Source organism: Ammodytes marinus, assembly GCF_949987685.1.
Source record: "Ammodytes marinus genome assembly, chromosome: 16".
In the NCBI taxonomy this organism is placed as follows: Eukaryota; Metazoa; Chordata; class Actinopteri; order Uranoscopiformes; family Ammodytidae; genus Ammodytes; species Ammodytes marinus.
The window spans coordinates 13,112,926-13,126,838 of record NC_137220.1 but is presented as its reverse complement, the minus strand read 5'-3'; the positions used below and the strand labels follow the sequence as shown (position 1 = coordinate 13,126,838).

Here is a 13,913-nt window from a genome sequence, read left to right as displayed (position 1 = left end):
TGCTCGACACGGCGTAATGAAGAAGAGCGGCCAAAAACATCCACTGAACAGAATGTCTGGCTGCATATAATAGCCTAAAATATAAGATTAATCAACGAGGCTTTGCTGTTCAAAACGCAACGTAGGTAAGCTTTCAAAACGTGTTCATAATGGAATGACTAGTAGCTCAAATAGGTCGTGGTAGATGCTTTAGCTAACGGTAATTTATTGGTGCTAGCCTGCGCCCTCCGTAATGCATAATTTTAGCGAGCCATAACAAGCACTGAGCTTTCCTTTGGACGAATCTGCTGTAAATGAGAGATTTGTTTATGTATTGGTCTGTTAATATTATCGTTTGCTATTGTTAGAAGAAGTCATCGTATCCGTGTTTGCATTAGCTGCGTAAATGTGTATTTCATTTAACGTTCTACTGCATCCACTGGATTCCTGCATTCATTGGATACCTTTATCTTATATAGATAAATGAGGAATGTTACGATTTTTTTCTTGTCTTCACAGCTTTTCCCTCAACGTGTTTTCAGCATTTCATATGTAACTCATTCAAGAGGATCCATGTCTTTTCTTGTAAGTGTTTGCCAGGAACCTCCTATTTCAGACAATAGGCTTAGAGTGTTTGTATATTCTGACCGAGGATTAAATTAATTTTATGTTTTTCATCAATAGTTTAAGCATACGTATGTCTTTGGTGCAAAATAAGGCTTAGTCCTTGTAAGGTAATCAGCCTTTATAATGACAGCTCTCACTGCCCGCAGCCAGACGCTAGTGTTATCATGATAGGGAAATAATGTACATTTATATTTATAAAGAGCTTACAGAGACTACCTTGCAAATTCCCTCAGCATTGCTCACATACAGTTTTCTATGACTTTCTCTTTCACATAAGAGACAGAAAACCTAAACCGCTGCAAATTCTGAATGCAGACTGATTTGAACCATCTTTATTCAACTGCTTCAACTATGTTTATGTGGATTGATTTCCTTATTTTTGCTTGCATTTTTCTCTCTTTTCTCCATGTCTGTCAATAACCCTCTGTGTCTGTCAGCGCTGGGTATCTGAGAAATTGAGTGTGGAGAGCCTGCGGGATTTGGAGTTATTTGGAGGTGAGGTCCAGGGCAACTCGGGACACAACATAAGGGTTCAACATTCCCAAACCACTGCTAACACATTAGTGTCTTCACCAGCACAAACAGAAAAAAAACATTCTTTCCGGTTGAAGCTTTGCTCTAAGTGAGTGGTTGCTTTGCTCTGCTTCTTAGATTTCTTTAAATTATAATGTGTTTTATGTTGTTAGTGTTACTGCCTCACTGTTTTTGTTTGCTATAATACTTTAACAAATGATGGCACAAATGAATAACTTATTGTCTCACATGGGCAATTTTCTTTAATGCTTCCTGTAACTGTTGTGATAATTCTTGTGTTTAAAAAGGTTGCATATTTGTTTTTGGCTGTCAAAATGTTCATTTGCCACCTTACTTTGACTTTATCCCTCTTGTGAAAAAAACTCATGTGTTTTTCCTTATCGAGCAATACATTTTTGGCACCTCAGATCTAGAAACAACAAAGTGTAGAAATGACAGTGCAGTTGCGTTTTAGCCATCCCAGCATATCTTAATTTTCAAACTTTACTGCCGCACACTCTTGCTATAATTATCATACTATAAATAGGAGCTGATACCTTGGAAAACCTTTGGCATATGTGGTGAGCTTCAAATCGGACAGACATAAATGTTTTTGACTGAGCTGGATAATCTCGTACATGGAATCATAGGTTGCTGAATAATAGCAGTGCAAATTGAGAATAATCCAAATCAACAGTCAAAATAAAGCAGTCAATTTTGCGTACACAAAGATGTAATTAGTAAGCACAGTATGAGGATAACAAGTAATGCAATTGAATTCGGTTTATTAAGTAAATTTACCTACTTTAATTTGAGGCTTGCAATTTATGGAATTATTTATGGCCGCATCTTTAAGCTGATTTAAACTTTTGTGTCAAGTGCAAAAAGAGACTTTATTTATGCAGCCTCTCATCCAGATGTGGAAACATGACGCTTTGCCAGGGGGTTCATTTTGATTTGTGATCGGGGCGTTTCTGGTTTTTACACGGCACACAGCTTTTCTATTCTTAAAGAGCACTACAACAACAATACAGTTCACATATTTAAGTCAGTTCATTTAATTGTTAATTCTAGAAACATCCATAGTGTTAACAGCTGGCTGCGTCATCGGACTCCAGATAGTTTGATTTGCAGCAGCAGACCTGCCCACTTACATTTGTCATCACAAAATAAATAATAAATGCATAAATGTGATGTAGACAGAAGTTTATTGATGTGTTGATATAGATATTAGAGTTTGACTAACTGGGCTCCAGACAGCTCATAATATCTACACTACTGCATGAAAGCCTCAAAAACACAATCAACAAATGATAAATCTCTGGAATGTTTCATTGTGGGGTTGGTCCAAAGACCACCATGGCTACTTGTATGCTCACAGGGTTGTAGAAAGAAGAAAACAAACATAGAAGGTTGACATTGATTGGACGGGAAATTGTTCGGATACTTCCTGCTTGTATTATCATGGTTGTTGGCGACAGAGCTGTTTCTCTATAGAGGTTTGAGGGTTAAGTGTCTTTTCCACTCCACAATTTTTGAATTAGGTGAAAGCGGTTCCTACTGACCTATTCTCACGTAACTTTTGCCTGTGGTCGGTGAATTAAACCACCCACCTCTCAGTCATTAACCTTTTTGGTCAAAACAAGGTGTATGTGACTTGAGGAAAAACAATCCTGGCGGTAATTGGTTCTTCTGGTAATTCCCCACCGTGACTAATGGTTTATTTTTTATGTGATATTCCCAGCTGTCACATTAAGACCCTAGATCACACATTAGTGCAGTATTATACTATATGCGAAAGTAGAGTGAGCGAGTTATTCATTTTCAGGACTGAAGTATGCGAGTTGGTCGGACATAAATTAAGAGGACTGTGCCATTCGTCCACATAAAATAATTGGTATAATGTTACTTTCACACAGTATTGAAGCTTTTGTGTATGTTGGAAAAGTTTGGTGGTGGATAAGTCTTTCTTCTTTGCAAGCTTGGCCTCATTTTCATTTTCTTGCTGGCAGACCACTGCTGAATGCTGCATGTTTGTTCAAGTGTATCACTTCAGTTTTGGCTGCGCTGCATTCCCATTGCCTAACATAATACCTGGGAAGAACCGGCAGCAGGGTTTAGCTAGATTGTGTTTCATTTCTGAATTTCCTTTGGTTAGACAATATTAGATAACATATTTTATGCAGATGTAAGCACTTCACTGGGGTGAGAATGCATTTGTGCAGTTTCAGTTTAATTGTATTCCCACAAGTTTCCATGAAAACTGTCTGTACAGGTAATGATACTTCACTTTGTGGGTGGTTACCTTAGTAAAAGGGAGACCAACAAAGTTAATCTGTCAATCATTCTGCAGCCTCCTGTAAACTCCTGCTAGCAGTTGCTAGACTTTCCCAATGCAAGAGCTGCTTTAAACCCAGATCCTTCTCTTGTTTTGTGTGTGTGTACGTGTCTTTATGTCATATGATGTGGTCTTTCTACCCCAGAGCAAGCTCAGAGACTCTCTCACAGGAACGTAAGTGTGGTACTCCTGCCACTGCATCATCGCCATCCCCCATTTGCCTTTTGTGTATGTGCGTGCATGCATTGTCTATGTGCGCACATAGATGTATATGTAGAGGAATCCACAAATCCCAGAGGCTTTGCACATTTATGAATGCATGAGTGGCGTCTAGGTCACGACACGCACTGTATTGTACATGCTCCTGGCACACCTCACTCACAAGGGCTGTTGGGGAAGGTGGGGAAATCGCAACTAAAAATAATAAATAATCCTGTCAGTTTATCTAGATGGTTCTGTCCTCCAGTGTTCTCTTAATGTGCTCTGCTCCAGATTTTGGTGTCACCCTCACTTTAAAAAAATCTATTTTTGTGTTGTGGGTGTTTGTGTTTTGACACTGCCTGTCTGTGCTGACGGCCTGTTGTTGCGTTGCTGTTGAACTGATGGTGTTTTCACTTATAGTTAGTCACACTTTTGATGTTGGTCACCACCACACAGTATGTTCCTTTGGACTAGATGGATAGGATTCTACATATTCAGCTTTGGCATGGCAACCCCTTCTTAATTTGATCACGATGGCAGTTTTGTACACTTACCCATCTGATTAGATCAACGTTTACAGATGTTCCTTTTAACTGATGGCTGCCTCGGCATGTTTGACCAGTTTTAATGTGCAGTCTATAAAATGTTACACATTGGCAACAGGCTTTGCTTGGATTTACATTCAGAGAAGTGTCCACACATGGAACAACTCTATGATTATTTCTGAATATTGTGCGTCTCTTACCTTTACGTTAAAGTCACCTCCGCTTTGTAGGATACAGTTATGCTCAAGTGAAGTGCACTATTCAGATTTTTTAATGCGTGTCCTTTATTCTTGTCATCATCATCATGGAAAAGATCCACATATCCATACAGCTTCCATTCATTTGCCTCCACAGCTTTCTACTGCAACCTGTTCCATTTCCATAATTTTAAAATGGCGATACATTCAGGAGTCCTCACTACCTGCTAGAATATTCACTTTTCTCTATATGCGTTTGTGATTCACAAGTCTAAAAAAATCTAACTCAACACAGAAAGGTCTATATGCCTACACTTTATGTTTTAGAAGCAGTGGTTTCGTCTATGAGTAACCGCATATTGTTTCACAAATAATGACAGTTTGGAGTGGATCTACGGGGTTGGAATATGTTTCAATTACCTCACCTACAGTTGATACTTCCTATTTCTTCCTAAATATTTTGCTGATAATGGGTTGAGTTCCAGTAGTATGCGTTTCAAATGTCTTCCAATGTGTTTTTTTTAAACTTTTTTGTTAGTGACACCTTTATCACACCTATCTATGCCTGTCTTTTGGTGATGTTTTAACACTTGTCACACACATACGACCAACCGTCCCAGTAGTCACTCACAAGCTCTTTAACGCGACCCTGCACTATCAAGTGAAGCCAGTGTCACAGCATTTCTTCATCCACTACCCCCCCCCGTCTCTCTCTCTCTCTCTCTCTAGGCCCATGAAGACAGTCAGGAGAGTGTGACCTCCCTCCCACGGCGGGACACCATGGGCAGCTTCCTCCCCGACAGTGGCTCCTATGAGCTCCTCACTGTTATCGGTATGTAGAGAGGCAAAGGCACACCTTTTAGACTCAGCTGTTTGTAATGATTTTCAGAAGAGGCCTATGTATTTCAGTCTTGGGGGTGGTCACTGGAATGTGTTTGCTGATGGTTTGAAGAGAAAAACACAAGTATAAATCAATTTAGGAAAAAATATACAAAAAATATATGTTTGGGAGGTTTATGGACAAAGAAGAGTTGTGTTAAAGATGGATTATTTAGTTTTAACAGAGGGAATATTGTGGTTGTAAAAAACAAAAATAATGCAGTGTAGTGTTTGCACAGGAGCTGAACACTGCTTTAAGCATGTTTTATGTATTGTTAATCATTAATAAAAAAACAAAAAAAACAAGGACTGGAGGATACTTAGGTAAAATTGACAAGACTGGATCTTAAATTGAAGTATGTGTGTGTTATAGGCCGAGGCTTGGAAGACTTGATGACGGTGAACATGGCTCGATACAGACCCACGGGGCAGCACGTAGCCATCCGACGGATTGACATGGAGTCGTGCACTAATGACATGGTTGCCTACCTGCAGGTCTGCATCAGTATTAGATGACACCGTGACTCAGCTTATCCAGTAGTCTTTACCTCGCTAACCCTGTTAGTGGATAACGTTCTCTTTCTTTCATCTTCAAAGGGCTATACTTACATAATAACCCTTGTGTCCATGTTCTGATTAATGTCTCTGTCTGTGCTGCTCCCTCTCCTATGCTTAATTAGATTCTGAATAATCTATTCTTCTCCGCCTGTCGTCTTGACATAACGAGGTGCAATTTCCTGTTCTCTGCCTCTCCAGGGAGAACTACAGGTGTCAAAGTTGTTCCACCACCCCAGTATCCTACCCTACAAGAGTGTCTTTATAGCTGAAAATGAGCTGTGGATCATCACTCCCTTCATGGCCTATGGTAATGGATACACTTAAACGCACGCTGGCATTTATCAATTTGGACGTGAGCGTAGGGTACGCTCAAATCCCACGCCAGCTCTCAGCTCGTGTACGCAAGTTTGTGAAAAGCATGGACTCGTAGTGCAGGTAGCCGATGACTTTGTTGGAGATTTATTAGAAGATAATACACATGCAGTGTTTGCTCAGACCGAAATACAGATATTAATCACTTAAAAATGTGCAGCTTATGGTGTGCAACTGAGTAGGAGCGCTGATTCAATAGTGCGCACACCGGCCTCTTAGGAGTGGTGCATGGGACTGCGTAAGGGCAGTTATCTCCGACTTGGAGCAGCTGGGGGGACACTGAGGCACGGGGGCTGCATTCATTATTAAATAGTATTAAATATGTAGGCTATGCAAGTATTAAATATGTAGGCTATGCAAGTAGTACGCTGCTCTTTATGATAAAAAATACAAGGCACAACATTCAGCTTAACATTTTATTTATTTGACGCACTTTTGAGATGTTAGTTCCTCTTTTAATGTGTCATTGATCGCTTAAGCGAGCGATTTATTTCCACCATTAACCGGCACGTTTCCGCTTGTTTTTCCGATCTGCTGGTGGAGCAGGACGGTTGGCGCTCTCACAGCTGATCGTTGCCGGGTCAGCTTGTGCAGCTGACGGCCGGGCTGACCACTCGTGCCAAGCGCATGCTGTCATACAGTAAAACGCAAAATGTGTTATTTTTAGTTTTTAAAACCCTTTTGATTAGTGCTATCTAAAAAGGCCAATACATTCTAATCATTCAAATCTCTGCAGACGTGTATTTCTTTCATGGGGACCATTATCGGACAGTTGGTGCGTCTTTTTCTCCTCTAGGCTACACTTAGCCTATATTATGCCCACACCTCCAGTTGGTGTTGCATTTCAGAGCAGCAACACGCTTTTTAGTGGCGATTTTCGAGTCAAACCACTTTTTCTTCATCTATGTAAAGAAATGGCGACATATAATTGTATATGCTGTTTTATAGCATTTGAGCGATAGTAGCCTACTGATGTAAACCTAAAATGCTAAATCCTCAGCTGGAGATCGTTTGTTGTTGTCAACACCAACGCTGTTGACCGCAGCAGTTATTTCCTTGCTTACTGCTGCCTTCTGTCGTTCTTTGATGCCGCTTGTAATGCTCCTAAATGAAACTATTTTGTTTTTCTACTTTTGCTGTTATTCTGTCATTTCTACTTCAGAGAAGTTCCTCTTCTTTGCCGTAATGCGCATATCCATGTCGTAAAACCTCTGGGCGAGGCCTCTAAACTGAGAAAATATAGGGGCGTGATATTCAAATAACGATTGTTTTTAGCCGCCGCATTTATCAATAATGGCCTGGCGTACGCCGAGATACGACTGTTTGATAAATACCACGCGATACCTGGCGTAGGGAAGTATTTGTGCCACAATCTGCACCAGTTTCCACGCTAGTTTGATAAATGAGGGCCACTGCATTTTAGAATATGTAATAAAGGTATGTTAGTAGCCTGTGCTAATAGATACCAGCTCTTTATTCAAATGTGTTTGATGGTCTTTCAGGGTCAGCCAGAGATCTGATCTGCACACATTTCTCTGATGGAATGAATGAACTGACCATCTCGTACATACTGCTGGGCATGCTCAGAGCTCTGGAATACATCCACCACATGGGATATGTGCACCGGTAAGATACACTTTGTTTTTTAAGCCTCTGGAAAACTGGTCTGAAAGATATATAAGAAATATATATACAACATCAAAGTTGGGTGTCTCAATATGCTTTTGCAAAAATGCAGAGTAAATCAGTGTAATATTCCCTGTCTTTGTTTATGTGCAGGAGTGTGAAGGCGAGCCACGTGCTGATCTCAGCAGACGGACAGGTGTGCATGTCGGGTTTGAGGAGCATCTTCAGTCTGATCCGTCACGGCCAGAGGGACAGAGTCGTCCATGACTTTCCCCCGTACAGTGTGAAGGTGCTGCCCTGGCTCAGCCCAGAGGTGCTGCAGCAGGTATAGTGCTGTGTTCCTACACAATAAAGCTCGTAATACCGTTTATTAGAGTATTACCAGGTTTTGGAAAGGCTACAAGGGGTGACTGTTCTCCAAACAGCATTTTTACATCAGAAAAAAATAATAAATTTCCTATGTTAATGTTTCTTTTATTCTCAGAACCTGTGTGGCTACGACTGGCGGTCAGACATCTACAGCCTCGGCATCACAGCCTGTGAACTGGCAAATGGACACGTGCCCTTCAAAGACATGCCGGCTACACAGGTGAGAAGAAGAGACCTATCAACGGGCCTACCTGTTCTCCTGCATCACATTATCAGATACACGTCATTTCTAGTTGATTGTACAAAAGAATAATACATTTCACTATTTATTTAATTTTTCAGAGAAAAAACAAAGATATTTTTTATACAAACACTTGGGACCAATTGAACTTTTTTAGGTTAAATGTTTCCCTGAAATCAAAATGCAGGGTACACTAACACTTCATCATTCACGTCCATCATTCACCTCATTTGCACAGATGCTGCTGGAGAAGCTAAATGGCACAGTGCCGTGCTTGCTGGACACCACCACCATCCCACCAGAGGAGCTGTGTCTCAAACCGTCCCACTCCGGGGCGGACTCTGGGATCTGTGAGGGTATGGGAGCTGGCATTGTCCGTCACTCTAACGGCGAGGCCTCGTCTTCAACGGGACACCACCCCTACAACCGCACCTTCTCCTCACATTTCCACGGCTTTGCGGAGCTGTGTCTACAGCGAGACCCAGAGAAGAGGTTAGGACTATCTCTTTTTTTCTGCTGAAATATTCAATATAATGTAGAATTTCAAGACATTAATTGTTTTCCCTTTTTTTTGTGTTCTTCTCTAGACCGTCTGCCACGGCTCTCATAGGCCACCCCTTCTTCAAACAGGTGTGTAAGAAGATGCCAGGCTAATTCTGATATTATCAGTCTTTTATTATTGCTATTGGCCCTTTCACTTATAGTGCAACAAACTATCTTCTTAGCTTAGTAGCTAAAACAAATGTAACTTTGACCCTATGACTTTCATTGAAAAAAATGTGTGTACCGTTTATTTCCTGGGTTCTAAAATGTAAATGTATCTAAAAGAACGTTACAAAATACAGTACATACAAAAGCTACAATACAATTTGTGGTGCTCTGGTGGCATAGTGCACCATGTAGGCCCAGCCCTCGTCTCAGTGGTCGCAGGTTCGAATCCGACCTGTGGACCTTTACTGCATGTCACCCCCCTCGCTCTCTCCATTTCCAAACTGTCAAATACAGGTGAAAACACAGAAAAAATACATTTAAAAAACAAAACTACGATATAATTAGAGTTAATATTTAAAGATATTCCATCAAAAGTTTTTTTTCTTCCCTCTAACAGATCAAGCGTCGGCCCTCGGAGGCGCTGCCCGAGCTGTTGCGTCCTGTAACGCCTATCACCAGCGATGAGCTCTCCCAGGCCCAGGACCCTCAGTCTGCTCTGGCTGGTCTGGAGTCAGGCCTCAGCCACCTAGACGTGGACGACTGGGACTTCTGACAGTGGAACACTCACAGGGGAGAGGCTTTTCTGATGGGAATCTCTCAAGAGCATACGGGACTAGATCTGTTTTTCTAATATCCCCCCCCCCCCCCTTGTAAATAATTTAAATCTTAAAACTAAAAAGGAGGTTGCTGTTCTCAGACGGAGGTTAAAAGCCAGCAGCCATCTTGCCTCTTTTTGGATGTCTCTCGCACGCTTTTTTGTTCGCTAGATATGCACAGACTCTTGCACTGCACTGATGGCCTCTCTCTCTCACATTGCAAGCTCCAAAACACAACAGGACTCCTCTTTTCCCCATTCTTTCGACTGATGTTTTAGAGAAGGGATATACTTAGCCTAAACCTTAACATTTTCTCTTTAAAATGTATCAGTGGAAGCTGCTACTTAATATTCAGAGGGGACACTCTACCTCTTGTTTGAACATGGTGTTGTGACGCGGCCCATCTGCTCAGTGAGAGCACCACATGAGCTCAGTCCCTTCCTCTTCATAACAGATGGGACGGTTTTGCCCAAACGAACGGTCAATTAAGTGAACAGCATGTATAAGCATTTCTTAGCTCTCTGCCTGTGTTATAGTGTAAACTACATCTTTTTTTTGCACAGAACATCTGTTTAGTTGAACCTTCATCACAGCATAGAAGTGTATTTCCTTAAACTTACTCTGGGTGTGATGTTACTTAACGTGAATGTTACATTGTTTGGTGCTTGTTTTGTCTGCTTGTACATTTGAAAATTGAGGGCAAAGCAAAGTGTGGCGAATGTCAAACTTGACTTTTACCAATAAACATTGTTGACTTAAATGTTTTAACTTGATGGCACCACACAGAGAGGGAGTTAATCTAAAAAAAAAATGTTTATTCAAAATGTACATGGACAAACACATAAGGGGAGGGGGTGTTAAGGTTCAGATGTTTCTAATCCTCCTCATCTGATGGGGGCTGGTCCTCAGCAGCAGCTTGTCGTTTCTCCATCTTTGCCATCAACTCTAGAATAGAGAAATAAAAGAAAATGTGACCTGAGGGCATCAAGTTGCATTCATCCCAAGCATTTTTTAGAAGTACTTAATTCCCCTTTCTCAAAGGTCACTCTTGACAGAAGCTGCTTACCTTTAGCAGGGTTGAAGACGCCGTTGGTCTGAGTGTTGCACACATAGCAGCGCTTGGACTTGCGGTAATGCATAAGAGCACAGGCCTCACAGAAATAGTGCTTGCACCTGGGATACATTTGACTGGTTAACACACTGCAGCAGACACTTTTATTATTATAAACTTTATTTAACCAGGAAAAACCCATTAAGTTTAAAAATCACTTTTTTTTTTAAAGGGAGACGGCAGCTTACTTTGTGATGATGGGATTCTTGAAGGATTCCCTACAGATGAAGCACTTAAAGGGCAGATCCTCCTCATCACTGCTCACCTCGTAGTTTTCCTCATCTGGACAGAAAGACAGTAATGTTTAGGCTGAATTCAGATGCAGGCACAAAAAACAACATGAAATCTCATCTCCAAACTCACCATTGGCTCCATAACGGCCCTCCTCCAGTTCACGCTCGATCTGCCAGCCATGTTTGTAGTCCGACCTGTCATGAAGGAACTTGCAGCTGTCTGAAAAGCAGGAGAGAATAATATGAAAAACACTTTAAAGTGAATGGTCCAGGTGTTTTGAGTCTTCTAATAGACGACAACCGACACCCACCTCCAAAACCACAGAATCCTGTCTCCTTGTAGTCTTTGCAAATGTCTGGCTGGTAATCCCACCTGACTGTGGCTCTTAGGTGGTCAGGGGCTCTGATTGGTCCTTTTCTGTTAAAAAGGTTGAAGGTTACTGCGTACCAATACACACATTTCCCTCCTATTCAGTAAGACAGAAAAAGATTAAGGATACAGTACATGTGGTCAAATGCAGCATGCTGAAAAATAACCGGATGTCCTGCTAGAACCGGTTGCTATTTTTAGTGTGCAAATCTGAATGATTTTTTGCCAATTGTGGGTCAGAATCAGAAGTTACGACTGATCCTCTGATTGAAAACAACCAGGGATGCGAGAAGATATAAGCAAGACACAAGATCAAGTAGCGATCTTATGACGGATATAATTAAGTAAAAGTATGACCCAAATTGTATGCCTCCTGCATGCAAACTTCGCTCTTTTACGGACAGCTGCAGTATGTTATATAGTAAAAAGAATGAGAATGTGATTTGGAACGCAGGGTTTATGCGTCAACTATAATTGATTACATATGAGTTTATATAGATGATAGAATGTCTTCGAAAGTATGTGATGATGAATAATTCTCGCCTATAGCCTGTACTCACCTGACCATGCCGGAGGAGGCGTTTCCCATTGTGGTATCTTTTGGTTTGATGAATTTCTGGTAGTTGTTGATGCCGCGGTAGATTTTATCATCCTCTTTACCCTCCAGGTCCTGTTGAAGAGGTAAAGTGGTTCATTCAGTACACAAATAGTGTGCAATAATGTTGTTGTTGATGTTTATTGTGCAAAGTTAGGTGAAAATATATTATACAACATTTGGAACTCAATTTAGCAATATCTTTTGACAATTTAAATGAATTGAGTGGGAAACTGAACCACTAGTATGCCACTGCCAATAAAACACATTTAACTACTGTATAGATATATCGGAAATGTATAAAGAAACACTTCATAAATGTAGGTTAGATTGTATGTTGTTGCAAAAGATGTGACCCACCTCTAGGACCTTCTGACTCCTCTCAAAGATGGCCTGAGCGTCCTTATCTTTCTCAGTGTCCAGCTCATATGTAGCAGTTGCTCCCATGTCATCTGGTCCCTCTGGTTTCTATTTGGGGGATGGGGAGGGGGGCAAGATTGAGAGAATAGCAAGGAGTGAAAAAGATTTCTACAGTAACGGGACTTTAATCAAGTCAAGAACAAAATCATCAGGGGTCAGATAGAACACGACACTTTTCAGCAGCCGAGCAATTTGCTTTTCGTTAATTTTCCAGATTTAAAAGTGTCAACTCACTGCTGACCGTGTGGACTTGTACGAAACGGTGATCTTCTTGTGTCGTGTTTCCTCTTCACTTTCACTGGAAGACACTGCTTCTTTCTCCACCTTCTTAGACTGAAAAGGGACAAGACCAGGGTCACACAACAGTGAGGCACCATTCAAAAATATATCATTAATAATATTATAATTATTGTTAGTTATGAGGGTACCCTTTGAATCATGGGGTTGACTCGAGAGTCTTTCTTATCCTTTTTCACCACGGAGCTCTGGTCCTCATCACTGTTGCTGCCATCTGGAAAAAAAAAATAAGCTGGTCTGCATTTAGTGTTGAAACCAGAATGCTATTACCCATCCATCACTGACAAAACCATTATCCCTGCAGTGCACACAAACACACTACAAATACAAATTATATTAATGTACAATCAGACAGACCACTGCAGCAGGGAGTAATAAAAAACCAGGCTGCAAAAAACAATGTCACATCGCTCCAAAATCCGAGATAGCCTGAACTCAACACACATGAACGAAATAGGTTTTTAACACATTTACAACTTGACCAAAGCCTACTGAGTTGTTCTCTTCTTCACCTCGTTCTTAACGCTCTTATCAGGTAAATGTAATTCTTACAATTAAAGACAGGAATACAGTCAATACACGAACACGACAGTGAACGTTACTGTAAGCTACTTTCTGTTTGCTATTGTAGGACCTTTGGCAAACCACAGGGGGACTAGCAGTTTGTAAAACGTTAGTTTAATCAGTAACTATTACCTTTGTCGCTATCGCTTGTTTTTCTCTTTCGTCCTGAGAACTTCTTTGTAGATTTCTTGAACAGAAAAGTGCAAGGCCCAGCCTTTGGCTCTTCAGACTCCGCCATCTTCCCTTCTCTGTATAACATAAATAAACGATTTCACAACAGCGCCCCCTGGTCTCTCGGAGTAGACTCTCCTACAGCTTTTTTTTTTTTAAATAATTAAATATATTTCTCTTTTAATATTATTTTAATCATAAATGTTCAATTAAAATTAATTGAGAATTGCCTTTGCTAAATGTTTATGTTTATGTGACTATGGAAACTGTGTGAACGTAGGCTATCTGTCGATGCACCTAATATGAATCTCATAGATAGTAGCCTATAATAAATGAATGATGAATCTGTGATTGAAACAATTGTGAATATCATGTGGATTTTTAAAGGGGGAAAAAAACA

The 13,913-nt window shown here is 40.8% G+C and overlaps 2 protein-coding genes across 5 annotated transcripts; one reads left to right on the top strand and one right to left on the bottom strand.

Annotated features, from left to right (window-relative positions):
* The first annotated feature begins 13 nt into the window (after positions 1-13).
* Positions 14-10,498, top strand: strada (STE20 related adaptor alpha). 4 transcript variants are annotated; one of them, XM_080044767.1, is made up of 12 exons: positions 14-125; positions 499-564; positions 1,044-1,130; positions 5,130-5,232; positions 5,653-5,774; positions 6,036-6,144; positions 7,712-7,835; positions 7,989-8,160; positions 8,320-8,424; positions 8,684-8,937; positions 9,033-9,075; positions 9,554-10,498. In XM_080044767.1, the coding sequence occupies exons 2-12, from the start codon at positions 553-555 to the stop codon at positions 9,707-9,709; spliced, it is 1,287 nt and encodes a 428-aa protein (XP_079900893.1). In that variant the 5' UTR covers positions 14-125; positions 499-552; the 3' UTR covers positions 9,710-10,498. The 4 variants fall into 4 exon arrangements, with proteins under 4 accessions (XP_079900893.1, XP_079900890.1, XP_079900891.1 ...); XM_080044764.1 differs by lacking the exon at positions 1,044-1,130; XM_080044765.1 differs by lacking the exon at positions 1,044-1,130 and having other exon boundaries at positions 19-121.
* Positions 10,499-10,552: 54 nt separating this feature from the next.
* Positions 10,553-13,586, bottom strand: rnf113a (ring finger protein 113A). Its single transcript, XM_080044184.1, has 10 exons — positions 13,475-13,586; positions 12,910-12,992; positions 12,716-12,814; positions 12,422-12,529; positions 12,027-12,136; positions 11,408-11,514; positions 11,227-11,316; positions 11,052-11,145; positions 10,819-10,925; positions 10,553-10,697 (listed from the first exon to the last, which is right to left on the bottom strand). Exons 1-10 carry the CDS (start codon positions 13,578-13,580, stop codon positions 10,627-10,629), a joined length of 975 nt encoding a protein of 324 aa, XP_079900310.1. The 5' UTR covers positions 13,581-13,586; the 3' UTR covers positions 10,553-10,626.
* Between the last annotated feature and the right edge of the window lie 327 nt (positions 13,587-13,913).

Coding starts and splice junctions, on each gene's coding strand:
- strada (XM_080044767.1), top strand. Junction 8,161..8,319: donor GCCCAGAGGTGCTGCAGCAG/GTATAGTGCTGT, acceptor TTTTATTCTCAG/AACCTGTGTGGCTACGACTG. Junction 8,425..8,683: donor AAGACATGCCGGCTACACAG/GTGAGAAGAAGA, acceptor TCATTTGCACAG/ATGCTGCTGGAGAAGCTAAA.
- rnf113a (XM_080044184.1), bottom strand. CDS start 13,580: ATGGCGGAGTCTGAAGAGCCAAAGGCTGGGCCTTGCACTTTTCTGTTC. Junction 12,993..13,474: donor AACAAGCGATAGCGACAAAG/GTAATAGTTACT, acceptor TTTTTTTTCCAG/ATGGCAGCAACAGTGATGAG. Junction 12,530..12,715: donor ACAAGTCCACACGGTCAGCA/GTGAGTTGACAC, acceptor TCCCCCAAATAG/AAACCAGAGGGACCAGATGA.